Source organism: Telopea speciosissima, chromosome 5 (assembly GCF_018873765.1).
Source record: "Telopea speciosissima isolate NSW1024214 ecotype Mountain lineage chromosome 5, Tspe_v1, whole genome shotgun sequence".
NCBI lineage: Eukaryota > Viridiplantae > Streptophyta > Magnoliopsida > Proteales > Proteaceae > Telopea > Telopea speciosissima.
The window spans coordinates 46170708-46196078 of NC_057920.1; the positions used below are offsets into that span (position 1 = coordinate 46170708).

The 25371-nt window shown below is 41.4% G+C and overlaps 2 protein-coding genes across 3 annotated transcripts in view; one reads left to right on the forward strand and one right to left on the reverse strand.

The window, feature by feature from the left end:
• LOC122661965 (mediator of RNA polymerase II transcription subunit 8) overlaps positions 1-22381 on the reverse strand; it is a 69538-nt gene extending 47157 nt beyond the window's left edge. Inside the window, exons 1-6 of one of the 2 annotated variants that reach the window (XM_043857492.1) lie at positions 22106-22381; positions 20898-21022; positions 15528-15652; positions 15260-15443; positions 8115-8219; positions 7944-8002 (exon numbers count right to left, since the gene is read on the reverse strand). In XM_043857492.1, the coding sequence (XP_043713427.1) occupies positions 7944-8002; positions 8115-8219; positions 15260-15443; positions 15528-15652; positions 20898-21022; positions 22106-22308 (801 nt within the window). In that variant the 5' untranslated portion in view covers positions 22309-22381. The remainder of the gene's footprint in view (positions 1-7943; positions 8003-8114; positions 8220-15259; positions 15444-15527; positions 15653-20897; positions 21023-22105) is intronic. The other variant, XM_043857491.1, reaches the window with a different exon arrangement.
• A 1902-nt stretch (positions 22382-24283) lies between these two features.
• On the forward strand, positions 24284-25111 carry LOC122663008. Its single transcript, XM_043858715.1, has one exon. It carries the CDS (start codon positions 24284-24286, stop codon positions 25109-25111), a length of 828 nt encoding a protein of 275 aa, XP_043714650.1.
• The last annotated feature ends 260 nt before the right edge of the window (positions 25112-25371 follow it).

Here is a 25371-nt window from a genome sequence, read left to right on the forward strand (position 1 = left end):
GATTCCAGAAAATTATGTTATAGTTTGGGTACAAACAAAGCCATACGGATCATACCTTGTTTGTCAAACACAAGGATGGAAAAGTTACTGCTCTTATTGTCTGTGTTGATGATGCAGAAATCTCCTTGTTGAAAACCCATTATCTACAGAGTATGAGACTAAAAGATTTAGGACCTCTCAGATATTTTATTGGGATTGAAGTAACCCGTTCTGACAAAGGGATCTTCATTTGTCAAAGGAAATATGTCCTAGATCTTCTCAGTGAGACAAGGATGCTAGGATGTAAACCTACAGAATCTCCGATTAAGGTCAATCATCAACTTAGCTGCAAAGGAGGAGAACTGGAAGACAAGGAGAGATATCAGCGTCTTGTTGGCAGATTAATATATCTCTCACCTACCCAGCCTGATACTGCTTACGTTGTTGGTGTTGTGGGCCGTTTCCTACATGATCCCCAAACTACATAGAATATTGAGATACTTGAAATCAACACTAGGAAAGGGCATTCTATTCTCCAACAATGGCGATTTGAAGTTGGAATGCTTCACTGATACTGATTGGGCCGGATCTATAGATGATCAGCGCCCCACTACAAGATATTGTACAATCCTCGGTGGTAATCTGGTCACATGGCGTAGCAAGAAGCAAGCAATCGTATCCAGATCCAGCGCAAAGGCAGAATATCGAGCTATGGCCCAAGGAGTATGAGGGATTTTCTGGCATAGGATGTTACTTAAAGATCTGGGGGTGACATCCAAGGAACCTATGAGACTCTATTGTGATAATAATGCAGCAACCAGCATTGTGCACAATCCTGTTCAACATGACATGACCAAGCATATTGAGATTGACAGACACTTCATCAAGGAGAAGTTTGAACAAGGGTCAATTTGCATTCCTATCACTTCAAAGAACCAACTAACTGATGTAGTCACCAAGGGCTTGACTTCTAAGTCATTCCATCTTATTGTATTCAAGTTGGGCATGAGGGATATCTATGCACCAACTTGAGGGGGAAGTGTTAGGGATTGACTAGTCGTTTAGGTTCATTGTATCTAGTCGTCTAGGTTCATTGTATGTTAGGATAAGAGTGACAACTCAATCTTACCTGTCATATCATATTTGTAATTGATTACATATCTATAAATAAGCAATGGCCTCTGTCACTCCTGACAAGCCAATCTATTCTCTCAACTCTCTCTCTTGTCTCAAATCTCTTCTTCTTAACTCTTTTCTTACGGTTCTATGTAGTGAGGCACATATCCATGACCACTAATCTATGTTGTATGGTTAAGCTCTGCCCTGGTATAACCTTACAGTCCTTATATAACAATATATCAAACCTTCTAGTTAAGAAGAAATCTATTTGGCTACTATGGTGAGTATGATGCCCACTTTTGAAGGTAACTAAATGCTCCTCTTTCTTTTCAAAGTGTTTACTATGGATAAATCATAAGCCACATGAAAATCTAAAACTAAGATCCCCTCCTCATTCCTCTCTCCAAAGCCATATCCTTCATGTACACCTTCATAGCCTCTACGATCTCTCCCATGTCCCCTTATAATAATCTTTTCTCCTTGACTAAAAAATTGCACCAATCCATCCATGTGTTCCCAAAATTGTAACTTACTACTTCCATCCAATCCTACTTGAGGTGTGTAAGCGCCAATTTTTTTCAACACAAATTGATGGATATAATCCTATCTTCGAATCTTTTAACATCCACCACGTCATTCTTTAAATTTTTATTCACTACTATACCTACTCCACTTCTATGACTTTTATCCCCGTAGACCAAAGTTTAAAGTCATCCAACTCCTTAGCATTTTTACCCTTCCATCTTGTCTCTTGAATACAGGCTATGCTAATCCTTCTTCTCCTCTTAACATCTATCAATTCTAGACTCTTTTTTTTTGGGTGAATAAAAAATTCATTACTAAAAGCAGCCCTCAAAAAGGAGGGAAGAAACAAGAGACAAGGACCAGCAGAAAAGGCTCAAACAGCGGAGCCCGCTGGCGTAAGGGTGATAGAAGAAAGGCCCCAGGATACAACAATGAATATGTTCCTTGGGGTGTCAATACAAGTAGAGGGAGCAGCTAAACTAATTTTAGTTTTGATTTCAAAAGAGATGGAATCCCAAATCTGGTTGGTAGATCTCGATTTGGAGGTCCATTTCCTAAGATTTCTCTTCATCCAAATGTGGTTGATAGCCGCCGAGAAAGCCGATCTCCCAATCATATCACAAATAGTAGAGCCACCAAAAGTCATATCAACCCAAATCCACTCACGATCAAAAGGAAGAATCCTCCTGTTTGACGGCCAGCATTTAGAAAGGATGCCCTTCCAGATAGAGCAAGTGAAGGGGCAGCCAAAGAAGAGGTGATTTGTATCTTCAGTCCCATTCCAACAAAGGCCACAGTTGGGGGAGACCATAATGTGCCGGTGTCTGAGGAAAGCTTGCGTTGGGAGGCAGTTGCATAAGACTCTCCAGACAGTGAAGCTGTGTCTTGGAATGTGGTGCTTGTACCAGACAAGTTTCCTCCAAGGGACAAGCGGAAAGCTAGATCTGACAAGGTCCCAAGCTGATTTAGTGTTGAACTTTCCCGAAGTGCTAGGCATCCAAGAGACACAGTCTTCCCTGTTGAAAGGTCTTCTGGAGATTGTAGGAAGGAGAGCCCAAATAGAAGCAAGAGTAGGGGAAGTGGAGTCAGGGGGGTCCCATCCATCTTCATTTAGAATATCAGCCACCAAAGCATTTCTAGGAAGCCCCGAGTCATAAATCATTCTAGGGGTAACCTGGTGAAGCAGAATGCCCATAGGATGCCAGTGGTCCAGCCAGAGCAAGGTGGTATTCCCATTACCAATGTGAGAACATATAGATCCAAGAGTCAGAACTCTATTCTCAAGAATCTTGCGCCAGGTCCAATAAGCATCTGAATGTATTTGGACCGACCAAATAGAGTATGAGCGGAGAAGCCCTGAGTCTATCCAATCCACCCAAATACTTTTGGCCCTAGAAACAATCTTCCAAAGAAGCTTGATAATGCCAGCCGAATTCACATCTTTGATCCTTCTACTTCCCAAACCTCCTTCCTCTAAAGGATGACAAATCAAGTTCCAGCTGATAGGCCGGAGGAATCTAGTGGCATCAGTGCCTTTCCAAAGGAAAGAAGCCATGAGGGTCTCCAAAGACTGAATAGTGGACTGAGGCAAGCCATAGATACCCGACCAGTAGATGTAGGAGGCTTGGAGAACAGACTTGATAAGAACCAATCGGCCTGCATAGGAGAGAAGCTTACCCTTCCAAAGTTGTAGACGCTTCCTGATAAGATCCAGCATAGGAGTGCAGTGATGGGGCGAAAGTCTTGCTGGAATCATAGGCAGGCCCAAGTACTTCACTGGGAGATGACCAATACTAAAGCCACAAATATCCTTCAAAGCAACCTTGAAATCATCCGGGACACCAGCTACGAAGAGAAGGGACTTATGGGGGTTGATGCGGAGCCCTGATAAAGCTTTAAAGTGCTGCAAACAGTTCATGATGGACTCAAAAGAGGTGATGGAGGCCTTGGAGAAGATCATGAGATCATCAGCAAAAGCCAAATGTGAGAGTTTGAGGGTTTTGCATTTGGGAATGGGAGAGATGAGATTCTGGTCAGTGCAAAGCTGAATTTCCCTGGATAGGAATTCCAAGGCTAAGGTGAAGAGGTAGGGAGAAAGAGGACAGCCTTGTCGAATCCCAACAGTGGAGCCAAAATAGCTTGCTGGGCTGCCATTAATAAGAACTGAGAACTTTGGAGTGGAGATGCAGCAGTGGATCCAATGAATGAAGACTGCTGGAAATCTCATTTTGTTCATGACATTTGCTATAAAATCCCATCTCAGAGAGTCAAAGGCTTTGTGAATATCAATCTTCATAAGAGCAGCCGGGGAATGGTTTTTCCTGTCAAATCCTCTGACAATCTCATTGCAAAGAAGGATGTTATCACAAATACTTCTACCCGGGATGAAGGCTGACTGGTTCTCTCTGACTAGCAGATCCACCACTTTCTTGAGCCTGGAAGCAAGGATCTTAGCTATAAATTTGTAGATCAGGTTGCAGAGGGCTATGGGCCTGAAATCGGTCATCACTGAGGCTCCTTCCTTCTTAGGAATGAGGCAAAGAAAAGTGTGATTCACCTCGTTGATCTGGCTAGGGTTGAGGAAAAAACTAGTGATTGCTTTGATAAGATCATCCTTGATGATATCCCAAGCAGCTAAGAAAAACCCCATGCTGAATCCATCTGGCCCGGGAGCTCGATTCAGCTTGGTGGAATGAATTGCAGCAATAATTTCCTCCTCATTTGGAATGGCATTAAAAGACTGAATGAGTTCATTTGGGATGAACTTCTTGAGCACATTATCAGGGACATGTTCAGTCTCATCCAAAGGACCCGAGAAGAGATTCTTGAAGTAATTCACAGCCATATCTTTGATACCATTCACAGTGGTAACTGGAGATCCATCAGGAGCAGCTAGCTGAATTATGGAGTTATGATTGGTTCTTGATTTCAGAGAACGATGAAAATAAGTTGAATTGGAATCCCCAAGTTCAAGCCACTTAATCCTGGATTTTTGCTTCAGGAAGCTTTCTTCATGATTGAGGAGCAGAGATAATTCAAGGGCAGTAGCTTTCTCATCGGTAGCCAATTGATCATTGAAGTTGTCTGTCTGAATTTGATTCTGAATATTTGCAAGCTTATCCTGGCAGTCCTTGACATTTTGGGAGACATTTCCAAAGGTGCTGAGGTTCCAGGATTTGAGAGTATTGTTTACATTCCTGAGCTTCCTAGCCAAGGCTAAAAGAGGGGAGGAGAAAGCTTGCACAGGCTTGTCCCAAGCATCCTTGACTGTGGACAGGAAAGAGGGGTGTTTGGACCACATATCAAAGTATTTAAAAGGTTTTGGGCCAAAGGAGTTATAAGGCTGGATGGATAAAGCTATGGGGCTGTGATCAGATATACCTGGGGGGTCAAAATTTGCAGAGGAGGAAGGAAAGGAAGTCAGCCAAGATTCATTTACTAAAATCCAATCCAATTTGCAGGCTATTCTTGCAGGACCAGCCCTTTTATTGCTCCAGGAGAAGGGGGGACCTGTCCATCTGAAATCATCCAAGCTCAAGTCCTCGCTACAATCATTGAAAGCAGCCATTGATTCAAGATCCAAGTGGTCACCCCCCTGTTTTTCATAGCCATATCTGATGACATTAAAGTCACCACCAATACCCCAAGGGAGAGAATCTATGGAACCCGCAAGGTTACGGAGGTCTGTCCAAAGATCTTGTCTCAGCACAGGGCAGTTGAAGGCATAGGTAACAGTGAAGAAAAAGGAGAATTGGTTTAAGCTATCAGAGAAGCTTAGATGGAGGAATTGGGCTGAAGAGGAGATCAGAGAAATTTTGATTTTAGAGGGATCCCAGATGATCCAAATACGGCCATCAGGATGGTGGGGGTAGTTGGAAAGGAAGGACCAACCAGGGACTATGGTATTTGAGATTCTAGCAGCATTTGGTTCTTTGACACGAGTCTCAAGTAAGCAGCAAAAAGTAGCATGGAGATGTCTAATGTGGGAGCGAACAGCAGCGTGTTTAGAAGGGGAATTGAGACCCCGAGTATTCCACAAAATAACAAGATTCATTGAGGAGAATTTGAGGATTGCAACTCAGTCCTAGAGAAACGGGATAAAACACTAGCGCTGCGAGAAGCAGAGGAGCTGCGATGCCTTCGATTATAAGAGGATGCAGGGGGTTTTGTTTTTGCAGAGATCGAAGGGGGTAAAGGATTAGCTGGGATCAAAGGAGCAGGGGAGATGCAGGAGTTAGAGCCAAGAATGAGCTCGGGTTGGGACGAAGGAGGAGAGAAAGAGTTTGCAACAGGATCTGGGTCAGGTAAACAGTTACCCGACCCGGCAGGAATAGGTGAAGAGTTGGGCGAGAGGGAAGGATGGGCCCCAGAGAGGGACGACTTTTTACGTTTCTTCTCTTTCTCTTTCTTTTCTTTCTTTTTGGATTTGCCTTTTTTAGTGGAGGGCAAAATGGGTAAAACAGTATGGTTGGAGGAGAAATGGATAAAAGGGGATCTGAGTCTATCAAAGTGGGAGAAAGGGGAATAGCATTGGGAAGGGAAGCATCGAGATGAGGAGAGGAAAGCAGGAGAGAAGGGGAGCAAACCAGAGGAGAGGCGAGATCCTCCGCAGGTGATTCACAGGGAAGCTGACCAGGATCAGGGTGCAGAGGCTGCAAAGCCGACAACGAGGCGGCTGGAGGAGGTTCAGTCTGAGGATCAGAGGTAGCAGCACAGTCATTTCCAGCTAGCGACATGCGAGAGCGACTTCGAGGGACTGCAGAGTTGAGGTTCTGCACGGTGTAAGGGCCAGAGTCCGTATGGATGTCATCTCGCAGAGCTGCAAATCGGTTTTGCCCAATGGACAAAGGGGGAAACCCAAGAATGCTGCCTTGATTTACTGCCGGAGCATTCCGGCGCCGGCGAGCTCTCGACCTGGTACGACCCCTTGGATAAGGCAACTCAGAACTTTGCTCCTGGCCAGTCTCCGATGGATGCGAAATAGCAGTTGGCTCACAAAGGGATGAATCATGTCCAAATTTCTTGCAGACTAAGCAATGGGGAGGCTTCCAATCGAAGTGAACTTCCTATTCGAAGGTATGATCCTCCCCGTCGTTCACAGTAATAAACAATGGAAGAGGTTCCTCAGCAGAAACTTCAATACAGATACGAGCGTAAGCCAGTCTCAGCTTCCTCATGGTTCGCATATCAGAGAACAGAGGTTTCCCCAGCACAGAACCGAGAACACTAAGTCCTTCAGTACACCAGAAGTAAAGGGGGAGACCAAGGAGCGACACCCAAAGAGGAATGGAGGAGAGATCAACACGGCGAAGCTGTAGGTAGCGATGCCATTGCCGAAGAAAAATTGGTTTCCTTCCAACTTGCCAAGGCCCACCCTCAAGCACTCGGTTTTTGTTATTTTCATCAGAGAACTTGAAGATGAAGAAGCCATTATCCAGCAGGTAAACGTCAAGAGAGCCAAGAGGTTTCCATTGGCGGGAGAGAGAGGCTTTGACAATGTGAAAAGAGTGTCTGGATCCTAAAAAATGGCTCACTAAACAGGATTCCCGGACTTTAGCTTCATCATCTAAGACATCTGGAGAGCAGGCGGCACGTTTGGAAGATCCCACGACGATTGGGGCTACAAAGTGCAGAGGGAGACCTTCAGTCGAAGGGGAGGAACTGCTAGGAGAAGTGAAGAAGGAGTTCCAACGGGGTGGTACAGAGGGGGGGTCAGGGCAAGAGGGAAGGTCAGGGATTGAGGGGGGAGAAAGGGAAGGCATTTTGTTCACCAGCAGGCTACTGGAAAGAGCAGATAGTCGGAAAGTGGAGGTGATCCCCTCTAACACGTTAAAGATCCAATGTTCCAAGATGCTAATCTAATCCTATGCTTTTGGACTACCTTCTTTACCCGCACTCATCCATGGTGCGAGAACCCTTGCCTACTTGTCACCATATCCAGGCACTGATGCGGCACATCGCTTAGAGGGGACGCCCTAGCTAACCCTTGCTCACTTTTCACTACACCCAAGTCATAATGTAGTGCATCACTTATTCTGTCAGGGAACGCCCTAGCGTGACGTGTTACGTGTATAATATAAGGTTGTAGAATCCATGTAAAAGGGTTTGGCTAGGGTTTTTTTCCAGTGTCAGCTACCGACTTGACACACCAACCCTCCTTTATCCGGGCTTTGGACCGGCAGCAAACACTTGCGAAGTTGTCACATAACTCATTGATGAATCAGTGAAATAGCAAATATATTCATTTGTATAGCTTGTAAAGAAAATTCTACACATTACCAGATAAACAATGTTAGTGATGCCACTGTAAACAGCCTAACCTGTGGTATAGTTCCCTGGCTATTAATGCTGTTAGAAGGAGCATTCTTTGGGTACATACCTGGAAATAGAAGTTATGAATAACAATAATAGAATATCATGATTTACTAAATACCATAAGATTCTTGAAATGCTCATTCTTAAGTAACAATAAGAAGAGACAAATCATTTACCAGAAGTATCAGTAATGTGAGCACCATCACCAGCAGGAAGCACGTCTACCAAATGCATGGGAAGAGAAGATGGGATATGCCTCTGCTCTCCAGGTAATCGTAAACCTGAATATCAATATCAGATCCACATAAAGCACAGAATGGATAAAATGCGCAAATAATACATAGTCATCGCAATTATCCACAGCAAGAGTACAAAAGTGCAGCCTCTACAAACAAAAAAAAAGAGCATCCCAGTGACGGGTCTGAGAGAGGCAAATGTACACAGCCTTACCCCCGCTTCACAGAGAGGCTTTTTCCATGTTTCGAACCCGCAACCTGATGATGGTTGCAAAAGTACAGCATCTACAGAGGACCCAAAATTGATTATTTTTTTATGTAGATAAATCAGCAAAAGTGGGGCTTTATTTTAGTGGAAATAAGCCTGGGGTTGGGTTCTATAGATGTGGGGCCTTTGGTCAAACGGATTTTTATTGTAATAGGACACTCTTAAGGGGTTTAAAATACGGTAGGAGGAATGAATATGGGATTTAGTTAGCCTAGTTGGAGTCCTATTTCTTTATTTATTATTGAGTATATTAGTTAGGCTGGAATAAGTCTCCAAGAGGCCAGACCTATTTCAGTCTCTTTCCTTTATTATTTCAGTTTCCTACTTAGTTTAAATTACCTAAGCAGTTCAGGTGTGGTTTAGGCCTTTCCTTTTTGAGTTTGAGTCTGTTTTTAGTCTCCTATATAAGTTTGTAAGGGGCCACAGCCATTAGATGTGGTGATTCATAGGCTCCCCACTGTGGTGATTCAGTAAGCTCCTTGGTGATGATTACAAGAACCCTTGGTGGTGATTCCAAGGTTGGCGTACTGGTAGTGACTCCAACCGTGCAGATCAAGTGGTGATTCCTGATCATATCCTTTTTATCTTTCCTTTCTATTTAGTTACAGTTTAAAAGCCCAAACAAAATTCCTATCTTTTTCTGGTTTCTCAAATTCCAACTTCAGCTAGGAATTTTCTGAGTATTCAAATAGATTTCTATTCTGCATCCATACTTAGCAATTGGTTTCCATTCTGAACCTTCTTATGGTTTCAAAATTTAAGCTTGAAACTGATTTCCTGTTTTCCAACAAGAAGTCTGATGTCAGTTGAATCAATTTTCACGTTTTCTTTTCTAACTCTGATCTCAGATCTCTGACTATCATTAAGCTTGTTATTTTGTACTCAAATCAATCTCTAATCTGGTTTGTCTGAACCTTCTATCGGTTCTTAGATTAGGGAATACCTTATTCAAGTAGGAATCTTAAAATCCTAAGAATCTGGCTATTGGATCAAACCTGATTTCTGATATTATATTCTCCCATCCAATCAGAGCCTTAGACCATATTTTGGCTGAATCTGAACCGTTGATTCTCAGTTACTAAAATTCCTTGGAAATCTCATGTTAATCCTTACCTATGACCCTATCACAAGCTGATCTCCCACTGGATCTCACTGGTTTGAGAATAGCACTGCATTAATTGGTATCAAAAACAAAAAGGACTGTAGAGGGTTATTGATTTCCTTTTTATTGTTCGAGAAAAGTCAAAAAATAACTTCAGATTGAAGGATGATCGTGCGAGTCTGATTTGGCGTCACTACAAAACTCGTGAACGAGTTTCATTTTTCAAGCCAAGGAGAATTGATGCAAATAAATCAGCAAAAGTGGACTTATTTCAGTGGAAAAAATAAGCCTTGGGTTGGGTTCTATACATGTTGAGCCTTTGGTCCAATGGAAATTTATTGTAATAGAACACTTTAATAGGCCTAAAATGTCGGTAGGAGAAACGAATACGGGATTTAATTTATAAGTTAGTCTAGTTAAAGTCCTATTTCTTTAATTTATTTATTATTAGGTATTTTGGTTAGGCTGGAAGAAGTCTCCCAGAGTCCAGCCTTATTTCAGTCTCTTTCCTTTATTATTCCATTTTCTTACTTCGTTTTTTTTTTTTTTTTTTTTTTTTTTGGTGAATAAAAAATTCATTACCAAAACCCCGAAGGGAGGGGAAAGGGGAAGGGCCCCCAGTCTCACTCAGGTCTGGGACTCTCTCCTCAATCATCTCCCATGGCTCCTGGTCCCCCCAACTTCCCCCCGGCCTCACTCAGGTCTGGGCCTCTCTCTCCCTCCCCCTTCCCTCTCATTCGGACAAAATCATCTGGCTCCCCTCTCACAATGGTATTTTTAGTTCCCGCTCTGCTTGGAATTTTGTTAGACCACAAGGCCCCCTCTATCCCTTGGCACAAACTAGTTTGGTTCAAAGGCCACATCCCAAGACACTATTTCAATGTTTGGAGAACACTTAAACTTTGCCTCCCAACCCAATCATTTCTCCTTCTCCACCACATCCCTCTCTCCCAATCCTGTATCCCGTTGTTGGAATGGTGTTGAGGACATCAATCACCTTTTTTTTTCTTGCCCCCTAGCCTTTACTATTTGGAAAAAAGGCCTAACATTCCATTTGGCCCCGTAGTAGGCATCCCCTATCCTTCGCTCGGGAGTGATTATGGCTTGATATGTCGTTTTCTGGTAGTTCTATTTGTGATACTGCTGGCAAGCTTGTGTTCGGGGCTGTCATCTCTCATATCTGGATGGAGCAGAATCTTTAAAGATAGACCTCCAACTCCCGGTGCATTGACTTGATTCGGAAAGCCATCGTCTTTAATGTCAGCTCTAGACTTCAGATGCTCGCCCATGGCTCTCTTACAGATTCCCCAAGGAACAGGCACATCGTTGTTACTTGGGGCCTAGATTCTTCTCTTTTACAGTCACCTAGCCCAGCCTCATAGGCCTTGTAGCTTGTATAGTCCCCCTATCTCCTTCCCTTCTTAGTTAGTTTAAGTTACCTTATCAGTTCATAATTGTCTTAGGCCTTTCCTTTTTCGAGTTTGAGTCGTCAATATAAATTTGCAAGGGGCTATAGCCTTGTCTACGAATTTGAGCAATTAATTTGGCTTATTGCCTTTGGTTTTGTGGGGATTCAGAATGCTCCCTGCTGGTGATTCCAGCCCTGCAGATCATATGGTGATTCTGGATCAATGATCTTATGTTTTATATCTTCTGCTTCTATTTAGTTTCAGTTTCAAACCCCCCCCCCAAAAAAAACATCCTCTTTTTTCTAGTTTATTGAATTCCTACTTCAACCAGAAATTTTCTGAAATTTCGACTCTAACAATTGAATTTCGATTCTGCTTCCATACTTAGCAACTAGGTTTTGATGTAGATCACAAGTCCATATGTACCAGTAGGAACAAGCCACAAAACCAGCCCAGCAAGGTTGTGGATTCGACTGCTGTGAGAGGCAGCCTGGTCTGATGATGTGCTAAGTTTTTGTTGGTTTGATGGAGCGTCACCTAAAGCAGCCCGAACTATTTCCCCCCCCCCCAAAAAAAAAAACAAAGTTACTGTTTAGAGAACAGTACCCGAACTACTGTTCACGTGGACAGTGTTATGGGTCCATAACTATAAACCTTGAATGGAGAAGGAAGTCGAAGAAAATAATTGAGATTCTGTGGTGATGTAGTCTTAGGTAGGAGTAGTCCCACTAGGAACCAGGGTAATAGGATCACCAACAAGGCTGGCCGATTGGGACAGCTTAGGCTAATTAGGGCAGAATTAGGGTTAGGGTTAGGGTTTCGAGCTAGGGTATTGTTTGGTAATGATGTGTAGGTTTTTAGGAGTCTATTGGTGTAGGTTTGGATTGACTTGGATGAAGTTGGAAATCTAGGGTTTCGGGTTAGAGGCCTTGTAAAAATGGAGTGTTTTCAGGATCTAGGGTTTAGGGGTGGATTTTGGGAAAGGGGTTTATAGGGTATTAATGGGCAGGTCTAAGGGGTTGTTTTGGTATAAAGAAGTTAGGGTTTGGATGAGTTATGAAATTCTGCAATTCTGGACAGAATTGAGTTGCAGATTTAATGAAGGTTAGGGTTTGATGGATGGAGGGGAGTGTGGATTAGGTTAGAGGATAAGAAGAAGAAGGGTTATTTGCAGAATTCTATAATAACTTACTTGTAATGGAAGAACTTCAATGGCAGCAACCTTGAAGACAATTTTGAAGACGAACCTCCCGATCTACAAGATGCAAGGAGTCAATCGGAGTCCACCAATCCCTTCACCTTGATATTACCCACAAGGTAGCCTTGATATTACTCACAAGGTTCACTCAACAGAGCAGAGCAGCAGCAAACAAAAGCTTTTTCATTAATTAAATTCGTATGTAATGCTGCCCTCCCTTACAAACTTATATAGAAGACTCAAAAATAGACTTAGACACTAAAAAGGAATGGCCTAACCTTATCCCTAACCTATTAGGCAACTTAAACTGACTAGGAAACTAGAATACTAAAGGAAATAGACTCAAAACATGGCTAGACTTATAGAGTCCTAATCCAGCCAACCTTACATCACATGACCACTTAACCAAGTCACACGATCACTTAAATTGAACCAATTGGATGCAACCAATTTGAACCGGTTCAATTAAAAAACATAAAAATAAACTAAATATTGGGCTAATCCCGTATGCAACCTATGTACCCACCGTTTAGGCTCATTAAAGTGGCCTATTACATAGAAAACCCTTGGGAACAAAGGCCCAACATGTATATAACCAAACCCTAGACTTATTCCTAATAAAAGAAACCCAGTTTGGTGATAAATCTGCATCATGTGGGGCCCACTGAAGATAGCAAGACAAAACAGATTTTATTGCTGCCTTATTGTTTCTAATTTATTTAGTTTCTATTTTAGAGTCCTTTTTGTTTTAGAAGGCTGATATATAAAGCCTTGCTAGTTTCTAATTCAAGCTAGTTTCTATTTTCAATAAGTTACAATTATCTAAGTTTAGTAATTTCTATTTCCTACTTTCTATTTTCAGTTAGTTTCTATTTTAGGAAGCTTCTATTTTCTACATTCTATTTTGTAAGCTTGCCTAAGCTATTAATAGGTCCCTATTGTAAGGAAGGATCAGATTGGGAGAAAAGAATTTTCAGGCCTTGTTGCCATCGGTTATGGGAGGAATTCCATTTTTTCAACAGCTGGGATAGTAGGTGAGAGACTCAGGCTGAGAGAGCCATTCCCCTACCCCCCCCCCTTCTCTTCTATATCCCTTTCTTTTTCTTCTTATCCTTCTATGTTCTTCTTCATATGTAACAGAAAGCAATAAAAGAAAAAGAGTTGCAGTTTTTAATTTGTTCTTTTCATTGTATCAGTCCTAGCTGCAATTGATCTCCCTCTGGTTTCCCTGGTTCGAGGTTGACGCTTGCATTATTTTCTGTTCAGAACCTTCTTACGGTTTCAAATTTTAAACTTGAAACTGATTTCCTGTTTTCCTACTACAAGGCTAATTTCATTTTAATTGATTTTCAAGTTTTGTTTTCTGAGTCTGATCTCAGATTTCTGGCCATCATTAGGCGCATAGTACTAAAACTCGCGAAATTTCAGTCGAGATATCGAATATTTCAAGTATCTCGACCTGTCCGAAACGAAACGCAAGTCCGAAATGAAAAAATGCAATATTTCGAATATTTCGGAAATTTCAATGAAATTTCGGTCATCTTGTTTCGGAAATTTCGGTAATTTCGGTCATCTCGTTTCGAAAATTTCGGAAATCTCGGACATTTTTGGCATTTTACACCCACAGAAAAATACCATATTTCGACCGAGATTTCGACGAAATTTCGGTATCTCGGAAATTTCGGTCAGACCGAAACACCGAAACGAAACGAGATTTAGTACCATGATTAGGCGTGTTACTTGGTACTGCGATCAATCTCTAATCTGGTTTGTCTGAAACTTGTATCGATTCTCAGCTTCCTAGTTGTCAAGGTGTCACCTAGGCGTCCAGGCTCTTTCTTGGGTCCAAAGTGACAGCACGCCTTGTTGACACTTCATGAGTTTACGTTGATTTATGTTTATTTTGCTTTGTTTTTTGATGAATATGCTTATATTATATCCTATACTTTGTTTATTATATATTGATTTTCTAATATTAATTCAATACTAGCATAATTATATTATATTACATTGATATAACTTCTATGGCAAATATAAGCATAATTGTATAAGATTATCATTACTATATTACATATAGTCATATACTGCTCGCCTAGGCAACTTTTAGGCGGCACCTTGTCTCCTAGGCACCCCTCCAATGCCTTGGGTCACCTAGTTGCCGTAACAACTATGCTCAGATTTTGGAATTCCTTCTTCAAGTAGGAATCTTCAAATCCTAAGAATCTGACCATTGAATGAAGCCTGATTTCTGATATTATATTCTCCCATCCAATTAAAGCCTACAACCAGATTTTGGCTGAATCTGATTCCTTGATTCTCTGTTACTAAATTTTTTGGAACTTTGGTTTTAATCCTTATATACAATCCTGTCACAAGCTGATCTCCCACTAGATCTCACTGGTTCAAGATTAGCACTGCATTTTGCCATTTTCCACTTGAAAGGAAGAGACAAGTGAGAGGAACGGTCAAAGCATCCGGCTATCTACTCTTTTCAGACCCTAAATCACTACAAAACTAATCATAAATGTATTCTCTAAAACCCTAGTTATTTCTTTGCATGTTTTCTCAGTTTATTGTTCAACCAACAACCTTTTTGAAAGTAAATCCATTCCTCTGTTTTTTTATAAAGGGACCATTTTAACTTTAGTGTTCCGTAATTCTGAGTGAACAACTTATTCATTCCTCAGTTTACCATTGACCTTCCTTCCAATTTTGAATTTGTAGAAACTGCAGTAATTTCTCTAATCCCTTCTTTCTTTTTTTTTACTAGTATTACTTTTGTTAAAACCATCAGGTTCCATTTAGCCAACCCAAGTAGTTGGGATAAGCCTAGATTAAAATCTCATGCACAGCAACCAAAGGTTACCTCAGACACTAGAAGATTAGAGCACCTGAATGTCACTTTTAACTACATTCATATCATCAATTTAACCATAAATTACACTTTACTATCTTTCAAACAAAGGCCATTGTTAAGAAGGTCCTCATTTAATGACAAGCATATGTATTCTCTATTAACTTTACGACAATAAGAAAGAAAATCAGCAAGATAGGTCTGGGGTAAGATGGAGGACAACTTCTGAAATGAACAAAATGTTAAAGACACACCTTCACCAAAATTTGCAGCAGCTCGAAGTGAGTTCTCTTGTTCTTGAATTTTAGCAGCTTGAACCTTGTCTAAAGTTGGGACAATTGTGGGCGCTTGACGAGTACCTAAACCATAGGCTTTACGGGCATCAGCTATAACCTTTTCAGCACTTTCGCAGGCTGCCCCGATCATATCAATTCTAGTCTGCAAAGTGAAAGGGATCATAACTCATAATGCAAGGACCAGGAGAAAGAGAGCAGTTGGGCATTTAGTTGATCTTTAGAACACCTTTAACTTTTCGATTTGTGCGGATATTGGCAAGTTTTGCATCCCAATTAATAACTGTTCTCTCTTGGTGGAGTCCTCTGCTTCCATTTCGGGCAATAGTTTTGATGACAACATAACTGGTAGAACTGTAACCAGAAGATTTCAATAGATAAAACTAGTAAAAGGTTGCAAAAATGACATCACAAGGGCATGCAATTTGAGAAGTGAAATACCCCTCCCAGTGAACGAACAAAAAGTGCTATATAGAATAATAGTCAGGGTCAATACAATAGGAGGGAGTACTTTCTTATTGCAGTAAGGTGGATAGCCCATTTATCAACACTAGGGTTTTTCTATAACCAAGAAACTTTTTCAATAACTTTCGATGAAGTAATTCCTTCATAAGAAAAAAGCGTAAAATAACATTCATGTTAAAATGATAAATTTAAGAATACAAAGCAGGCACCAACTAATTCATCAATGAATGAAACTAGAGTCAGAATCATAGTGCTTATACAAAGATTACAAACATTGTTTCAGAATAACCCTTTTTTTCCTGATAGGTATTTTAGGTGATGATGGGAGTCAATCCCAGGTTTGGGTAACAAGCCATAGACTTTACCAGCAGAACTTGCTAGCACCTTCAGAATATCCTATTGCTCCACCTTTTGTCTTTCTAGCGTTAGGATGGGTCTAGGGTTAGGATCAAGTGCTAATGGGGGTGTGAGTGAGGTTCGGTCAGATAATGGAAGGGTTCTGATGGCTGGAATTGGCTGGGCAGAAACTTACAGTTTTGGGGTTTTGTGGGGAATGATGGAATCTAGTGTTTGAATGGGAATTTGGGGACCAAACTTGATGCAGATTTATCACCAAATTGGGCTTCTATTATTAGGAATAAGTCTAGGGCTTGGGTTATATACATGTTGGGCCTTTCACCTTTAATCCCATGGGTTTTCAATGTAATAGGCCACTTTTATGGGTCTAAACTATGGGTAATAAGGTTACATACGTGATTCGTTAGTAGATTTCTTTTTATTCGGTTAAGTGGTCATGTGATCACTTAAGTGATCATGTGACTTGATTAAATGGTCATGTGACTATTTAATTGTTACTTAAGCTGGGCTGGATTAGGACTCTATAAGTCCAGCCATGTTTTGAGTCTATTTCCTTTGTTATTTCACTTTTCTAGTCAGTTTAAGTTACCTAATAGATTAAGGGTTGGGTTAGGCCTTTTCTTTTTACTTGAGTCTATTTTTGAGTCTTTTATATAAGCTTATAAGGGGGGCAAATATTAAACACGAATTTTGATTAATGAAAAGCTTTTGCTGCCCTTCTTCTCCATTGAAGATTTTTCTCTTGTGTTTGATCAAGGCTGGTGGGATCGGCGTTTGATCCGATTGACACCTTGTGGTGAGAAGCCCGGGTGGTTCGTTGGTGGGATTGGTGTTTGATCCAATCGAAACCTTGTGGTGTGAAGCCTGGGTGGTTCTTTTGAAGCTCTCCTTCAAGTTCTAGTTCTAGTTCAAGACTCAATTTTTATTCAAGTTTCAACTTCCAACAAGCTGCTGCCAAAGAGTTTTTGCAACAACAGTAAGTTAGAAGTGATCCCCATCCCCTCCATTCTTCTTCTAATCCTCTTCAGCCCCAACCCTAGTTTTCCCCCTTCTGTTTTTAATTTCCCATAACCTAAAACCTGCAACTATTCTTCTTCCCTTCTAGAAGGTTACATGCAAGGTGATTTTCGCAAGAATTCTACCCAGTCAAATCTAACCGTTAGAACCTGCTAAAATTTTGATCGAATCTTCCTCAAACCCTAAGAGAGACTCAGTCCATATTTCATTACCATCCAGCCAGTCGATTGTGTGAAATTACATTTTTACCCCTCTCCTATCACTACTAGGAAATCTCCATAACTCCAGATTTAACCATCTGATTTAGCCGTAACTTTCAGCATAGATTCCCCTCCACCATACCCACACTCAATCTAAATATTAAGCCCATTCCACCACCTGATTTCCTCTTATTATAAACCCTAGATTCCATTATCTTCTACCTTTCAAACCCTAAACCTAACTTACTGCCAATTCATTCCAGCACACATTCCTCCATCAAAATTTAATGTACCCTTCATTGATAGACTCCCCTACACCTGCCTAACCTAACCCTAATTTTGACCTAATTTCATATTTTACACCAATTGGACTGCCTGTTCATTGCAGATCCTGGTTTACTGGCTCCTAGTTGGTCTCCTACCAATCTAGGACTACATTAAAACTCAGATCGAGTTTCCCAATTGGGAAGGGAAAAGTTCGATTCAAATTTGGGAAAGAGATGATGGTTGGTTTGGTCTGTGGGTGACTTAGGGTTGTGGGAAATTGAAAATAAAAAGGAGAAAACTTAGGGTTGGGACTGTAGAAGATTAGGACAAGAAATATGGGGATGGGGATTGTTTCCAACTCATTGTTGTTGCAGGGAATCCTTGGCAGCAGCTTATTCATGGAGGAACTTGAATAAAAATCGAATCTTGACTGAAACTAGAAAGTAGAACTTGAAGAGAACCACCCGGGCTTCACACCACAAGGTGTTGATTGGATCAGACACCAATCCCACCAGCTTTGATCACACACAAAGTGAACCTTCACAGTGGAAGAGAAACAGCAGCAGCTTGCCAAGAGAAAACAGAGCTTTTTGGAGGTAAGTCCCTCTCCACGAATTTTCATTGTTTAAATAATGGCCTAAAGGCCTTACACCTAGTTAGCCTAGGAAAAGGAATGACTCCCCTCCCCTAGCCGAGTTCTATTACAAGTGATAAATAGTCACTTCAATTTAAAACATAAAATAAAAACTAAGTATGGGAGTCTACTACACATAGGCATCCCTACTACTCTAACTACTTGGAACGCAGCTTCTTGTTCTTCTTCTTCTTGTGGATGTAGTGCTTCATTAGAGGTCCTTATTTCTTTTCTCCTGAATTGTCCAAATGTGACACAGAAAACAAAATATCACATAAGCTTTTCCCTCTTTTCCTCAAGCCGGATTAATTGCCAAAAGCCCATGAGATCATGGATCACTTGAGGAGGAATCTAAATTTAAATGTGAGCCCCAATAGATCTAGCAAAACTATACGAACAACAAACAACGACAAACTCAGCCTTATCCCAACTTAATGGGGTCGGCTACATGGATCCAAACAGAACAAAGTAGGGAAAATTGAGGCCTAAACAAAAAAAGAGGGAATGAAGAGATGGGAAATGAGATGAGAAATGAAAAATGGACAATGTCAAATGAAAGATGGAAAATAAAAAGAAAGCTGAAAAATGAAAGTAAAAGGAAAGAGGCACAGCCCAGCAAGTTAGAAGAATCTCAGCTAAATGGGGTCTGCTACATGAATCATTGCCCTCCAATAGGCTATATCTGAGGTCATACTTGGAAAAAAACCTAGACTATGCAGGTCCTTCACAACTTCACCTATGGTCATTTTAGGCCTACCCCTAGCTCTTTTAGCTCCTTCAATCGGGATCATATCACTCCTCCTTACTGGGGCATCCCTAGGCCTCCGTTAACATCCTCTTCTCTGCTACACATAGCTTCTCAATATGACACTTTTTAACTTCCCAACATTCTTCCCGCTTAGCCGGTCGTACAACAGTCCTATAGAAAATTCCTTTAAACTATATTAGAGAAAAATACTTAAAACCCTACTGTTCCTTTCACTCCAATTCAGAAGCATGACCAGTGAGAGATCCTTCATTTGATTTCGTAAAAGAGCTTTATTTGACATTTTCTGTAAAAGTGCCTACTGTATTATGGTGGCTCACCATCAAGCTAGAGTATAGATATCAGCCATGCCAAGCTTGCTACCAAAATTTCATAAATTGGTATTTGTACAATGGTAAAATCAAACACCACATCTCTAATAGAGTGACAATTTACTGTGAAGTATTCGACCCTTTTGGAATACTTGATTGATGTCTATGTAGCCAAAGGCACTCACCCGACTTACAGAGTTGGCACCATCTTCTGGGACGTATGCTCTATTTTAAGATTCTGGCTGCCAGGCAAAGTGACAGATTTCTGGCAAGAAATGGACCGAAAAAACTTTCTTTTTCATCAGAGAACAGGACATAATCCCCTTCTATCACCACCCACACTTAATAGGCGATTCCATCAACATTCACCTTGGCAATCACAGGGTGCAAATATATTTATCATCCAATCATCTTATCAAGGGGATACCATTAAATTCATTAATTAACAGCCCAGAATCATCGCAATAGCTGAATGGCAGCAAAGAGCATGTAGAATGTGAAAGAATACCTGTGTGTGTAACCAGGGACTTGAAGAATCTAACGAGAGCACTGATCTGTAGAAAATTCTTTTAGCTATTCTTGGAATTTTAAAAAGGCTTAGATTCAAAAGATAAGAAGAGCAGAAGGAAAATAAAAGGCAGAATCAACAGAAAGATCCGAATCCAACAAAGATCCAGTTAGTCACCCATACTTGACCAGCTTATTTGCTACAAGGTATCAGCAACAGAAGAAATTCCCAACAATCATCATTGGAGAACCCCTTAATTTTGTTTACAAACCATCAATTGACTCCCTCACAGGTTATATTGGTGGCCATTGTGTAGACTGTAGAAGCAGGGTTGTATATTGTTCGGAAAAACATCCACTTAAAGCAATACATAAATAATACGAATAACCTATAAAATTGAGAAGATAATAGTATCATATAAAGACGCATACAGTGAAATTGTTGATTTCCAATTATCACTAACAAGAGAACAGATCAATAACCAACTTGTGTCTCTAAGATCTTATTCTCAAGAGTGCCACCCAAGGAATCTGGTTAGATACTGTCAAACCATCTTAAACGACTTTCCTTCAGTTTATATCCTAATAAAACTAGACATACGTCTCCTCGTTGTATGTCATTTAGAGATATATAGACACGAGGAAGATAATAAACGAAGGAAGAACCGGAAAGATAAATTAATCATCCTCTACAATTTTTTTATATACCACATGTAACAAAAAAAGATAAGACTTGCCCACCACCATAAGAAAAAGGACATTTCCATTAATTTATTCACAAAAACATTTGGACCAAATTTGTCCCTATGAGCCAAAAGCAACACCCAAGCCTAACACACAGGCTCTTTTCATGGACACGGATGATGATTTGTTCACCTAAACATTGACTAAAGCCCACAAGGAGTGAAAATAATCAAGAATGACCACTTTCGAGCAACAAAAAAAAAGTCATGCCACCTTTCTGCTGCTACAAGATTCTCTATCTACAAATATCCATGTTCACTGTTGCAACTTTCTCAAAATAGATTATCAGGTGCTTGTGTGTCACAATGGTGTGAAAGAGATAAGCACATACTTGTTGCATTCTCTGCATTTACGTTCCTTGGATGAACTACAAATGCCTTGGACACCTTCTTTATGTCTTCTACAATGTTGAAAAGCTCAAGATTTACCATAGAAAATTGCCCCAGAATATCTTGCCTAGTGCAACACAAATTGAACCACATGTTAACCAGAGTTTCCTTTGGTAAAAAGGAAATATTGAATCTTCACACTATATCAAATTATCTATGACAAGAACCAATCATATTGAGTACTTCAATAAAAAAGGATCAAATCCATTTTCATGACCGTATACATCCCATGAGTAATAGCATTTTATCTGCACTATTCAGTATTGATTCACTCCATGTGGTTCCAATGCATGCTTTTTAAGTTCATTCCTATCAGCAAGTTATTGTGTTTCAATTTGAATTTTGACAAGAAAATAGGAAGGAAAATAGAGCTAAAAATTTGGCTGAACCACAAGTCTAATGCAAAGCCGAAACAAATACTCACTAAGCCCCCTTGAAGAAGAAATGTGTTGAACAAGCTTCAAATTGTGGATGGGATAAATGGACAAAGTGAAACATGAGCAACACCTCTACACTATATATGCCTAAGCTATGAAAATCTGTGTCATAAAATCATACTCTGTTAGAAGGAATTGTTTCTTGATCTTGGGCAATAACATGCATCCATACCCATGCAATAATCATACTGTTAATGATTGATTAGAAATGTCAACTCCAATTTGATCATAGAATACAAATGCAAAAGCAACCAATTAGCTTTAGTCTGTTCTATAAAGTTCCTTCAAAGGAAAACCCATTCTCGGCATAAAATACTCTCCAGCTCAATGCCACTTTAAGTCCAACATCAACGAACAAAAGCGTTGCTGTACTTGGAGTCTTGGACTGCTATTCCAAGCACTTTAATCTTACTATTCAACCAAATTATGATATGAAAGCATATCTATAGATGGCATGGGACTGATACATGCAACAAATTAACAAAAAATTGAATAATAGATATGAAAATTTGGCAAAATTAAGAGCAATCCACTGAGCAATGAGAGGAAGAATGTAAACATCAAGAAGAGAGTTCCATAACCTGGAGATTAAAGGCACAATAACAAGAAGGAATAAAAGAGAGCAAAATATTCCACACAATATAAAGAAGAAGACAACGAAAATGATGATGATGGTGAAGAAGGGAAACCCTAGAGGATAATAGAAAACGTACCATTTAGGGATGGCATTTGTACGAGCAATGGCATCGAAGTCTTCGAGGATGCGAGAGATAGCTTTGTAGAGGCCGATGGCTCGAGTTTTCACAGATTCAAGGTTAAGTTGCTGCTGCACCGCCAAGTTCAGCTTCTCCACCCTGGGCTGCTGCTGCACCTGAGTCTGATCTTGAGCTCCCATAACTCCTTCCATGGATGCCATATTGGAAGAGAGTATTGGGGAAAGCGAGACAAAGTTAGAGCGACAGAAGACTAGTACGACCCAACTGCAAGCATGGAAGCGCTCAAGCCAATTCTAAAATCAATAATTGTAACTCAATTCTAGGAATTCCAGAATCGCATTTGAAAAGCATGAATTATTCTTTAGTTCTTGATACACCATACTTCACCTATGCAATCCGCAGTAGGGGTGTCAATTCAAGGCCCGGCCCGGCCGAACCGATCGAGCCCGCCCGACTATAGCCCGGCCCGGCCCGGCCCGTGGAATAAACGTGTCAGTCTTAAGCCCGACAGGTTTAGTAACCAGGCAGTCTCAGTGTGGGATCTTAGCCCGTCGGGCATCCGACCGGACCGACCAAATGCTAACCCGACCTAGCCCGACCTAGCCCAACCTTGATGTGTAAAGATATCCCAGGAACTGGGTGATCTTCCAGCATCTCCTGCTGCTCCTTTCACCTTCAACACAGAACCACCACCACATATATACTCAGTATTTTCTTATTTATGATTTGATTAACTCCTCCTAATCTAATCTTCCATAAAGAAACAATTCAGTTTCAATTTGATGACAGGAGATCTAATATAAGGTTCTTGATGATACTATACCTGATAAGCCGAAGTTCATGCACCAAAGACGAAGTCGGAGGGGAAGTCATGGCGGTTATATTTGGGTGAGTTTTGGCAGCTATATTTGGGTGAGTTTTGGCCTGAACCACGTCTGATGAAGCTAATAGACAACTTAGCAAATGAAGAAGAAGAAGAAGAAGAAATAGCCAAATTGACTACTCCTTTCCTGAACCCACCTCTACTATTATTTCACTCAAATCGTTCACTGTTGATATTGAAGGGTATAATATTGTATTAACTTCAGTGTTGAGAAGTGTCAATTTAAAAAGATTGAATCCATTACATGACATTTGGTCTGAAACATCAATTAACCCGACCGTTTAGAGTTAAATAGGTCATTAACCCGACCGAGACCCGTTTCAGGCCCGTTTAGTCCAAATAAGGTTGCACCGATTAAAGACCGAACATCGACCTACCGAAATGAAACCGTACCATGCCCACCCAATGCAAGCCCGAATGCCTAAACGGTCGGACACGGTGTAGCCTATAAAATTGGTGAGGCCCGTTCAGGCCCGACCGAGACCGACCAAGCCCGACCGATTGACACCCCTAATCCGCGGGTGACACATCCAAGCCACCGGGCCCCGTGTAGAATAGATCGGGCTGCTAACGAAACTATTACACTGGTCTGGACACGTGAGCAAGATCAGTTGAAGAGCATCCTAGTGGATGGAGGCTGATAATCACAATTCACGTGCAAGAGGATTCCGGATCCCGGATCCTGAGATCCGAGGAGAGGATCCTCTGCTTCTTGAAGGGTTTCATAATTCAAAGAGAGGGGGACCACCTTTCAAAGAAGGAAAGCCATCTGGTGAATTTGGGGGGAGATCAGAGACAGAGGGCTAAGGAGAAACTTGTATAAAGAAAGGTCTTTGCACCCATGTAAGAGGAGGGAAAATATTCTCTCATCGAAAGAGAAATCAAGAAGCCCTAGAGAATCATCTTCGTTTTCCTTAATCATTTCTAGTCTAATCTAGCTTTAAGGTTGCAGTGTTTGAGGAACTCCCTCGAGCTTCTTTCTTTGAACAACATTCTTTGGCGCCGTCTGTAGGAAACGAAGGAGAAAAACCTACGAGGATTCCATCATGATAAATAGTCGAAATCAATCCAAGATTTCAATGGCCACAGCCGCCGCTCCTACAGTCGCTCAAGGAGGAGCTTTGGGTAGACCTGCAAGTTCTCACCTGGGGACGGATGATCCGATCCTATAGGTGAACGAATCCCAGCAAGAGGAATCTCAGCCGAGACTCCCTAGAGATCCGCCACGGTACGTGACAGTGGAACAGTTCGATGTGATGCAAGCTCGATGGCAAGACAAGATACACTAGATGATGGAGCTGCAGTGCGATTTCCTGCAAGGAATCCCAGTACCACCACATCCATCGCAAGCAAAGGAAAGAACCCCTTCCCTTGAGCATAGCGAGAACCACAGCAACGCAAACAATGCTCGGCGAAAGGGTAAAGAAGTCCAGGGAAACAGCAAGCGCCAAGGTTCCCAGATGACCAAGGTCGAGCAGGCTTTAAACGACAAAGTGTTGGAATTGCAGGATCAAATTCAAGAGGTCATGAGAGGAAAGAACCTAGCCCCAAGCCACGATTTCCACTTCACCACCGATCTCGCCTTCACAGACGAGATCAAAGCGGAACCCCTACCAAAAGGCTTCAAGATGCCCGCGATCGAGCAGTATGCGAGCAAGACAGATCCAGAGGATCACCTAGAAACTTTCAAATCATTGATGTTCTTTCAGGGTGCCTCTGACGCCATAATGTGTAGAGCATTCCCCTCTACCTTGAAGGGGGCGGCAAGACAATGGTTGTCACGCCTCAAGCCGCGCTCCCTGACCAACTTTGTGGGGCTTGGGTGGGCTTTTCCTGCCCACTTCATGAGTAGCAGAGTCAATAAGAAGACAATGGCCAATCTCTTGGCTGTTAAACAACGCCCTGATAAATCAATCAGAAATTTTTTTACAAGATTCAACAAGGAGGCACTGGAAGTGCGAAACCTGGACCAGATCGTGAAGTTCCAAGCTCTACGCAACGGCATCAGGGATGTTGAGTTGAAGAGGTCCCTGATCATGGACGAGCCGGCAAACATTTATGAACTCTTCTCACGTTGCGAGAAGCACATCAACCTAGCAAAAGTTATTGCAGCCGAATAGGAAAAAGAAGGCAAATCCGAGAAGTAAAGTCAAGAAAAGAAAGATTCCCAGGATGAAGGGAATGGCCCGAGGAATGGCAGAGACCAGAAGGATGGGAAGAGAAAGAGAGATGACAAGGCCTGGGTTCCAAAGAACGATTCAAGCCCAAAGCTAGTTTACATGGCCCTCACTCACAACTAGGCGTATATTCTACATGAGATAAAGGACCAAGTGACGTTGCGCGGGCACGCGCTGGCACACCAAGATGATCAAGCCCACGC

Coding starts and splice junctions, on each gene's coding strand:
- LOC122663008 (XM_043858715.1), top strand. CDS start 24,284: ATGGAGCTGCAGTGCGATTTCCTGCAAGGAATCCCAGTACCACCACAT.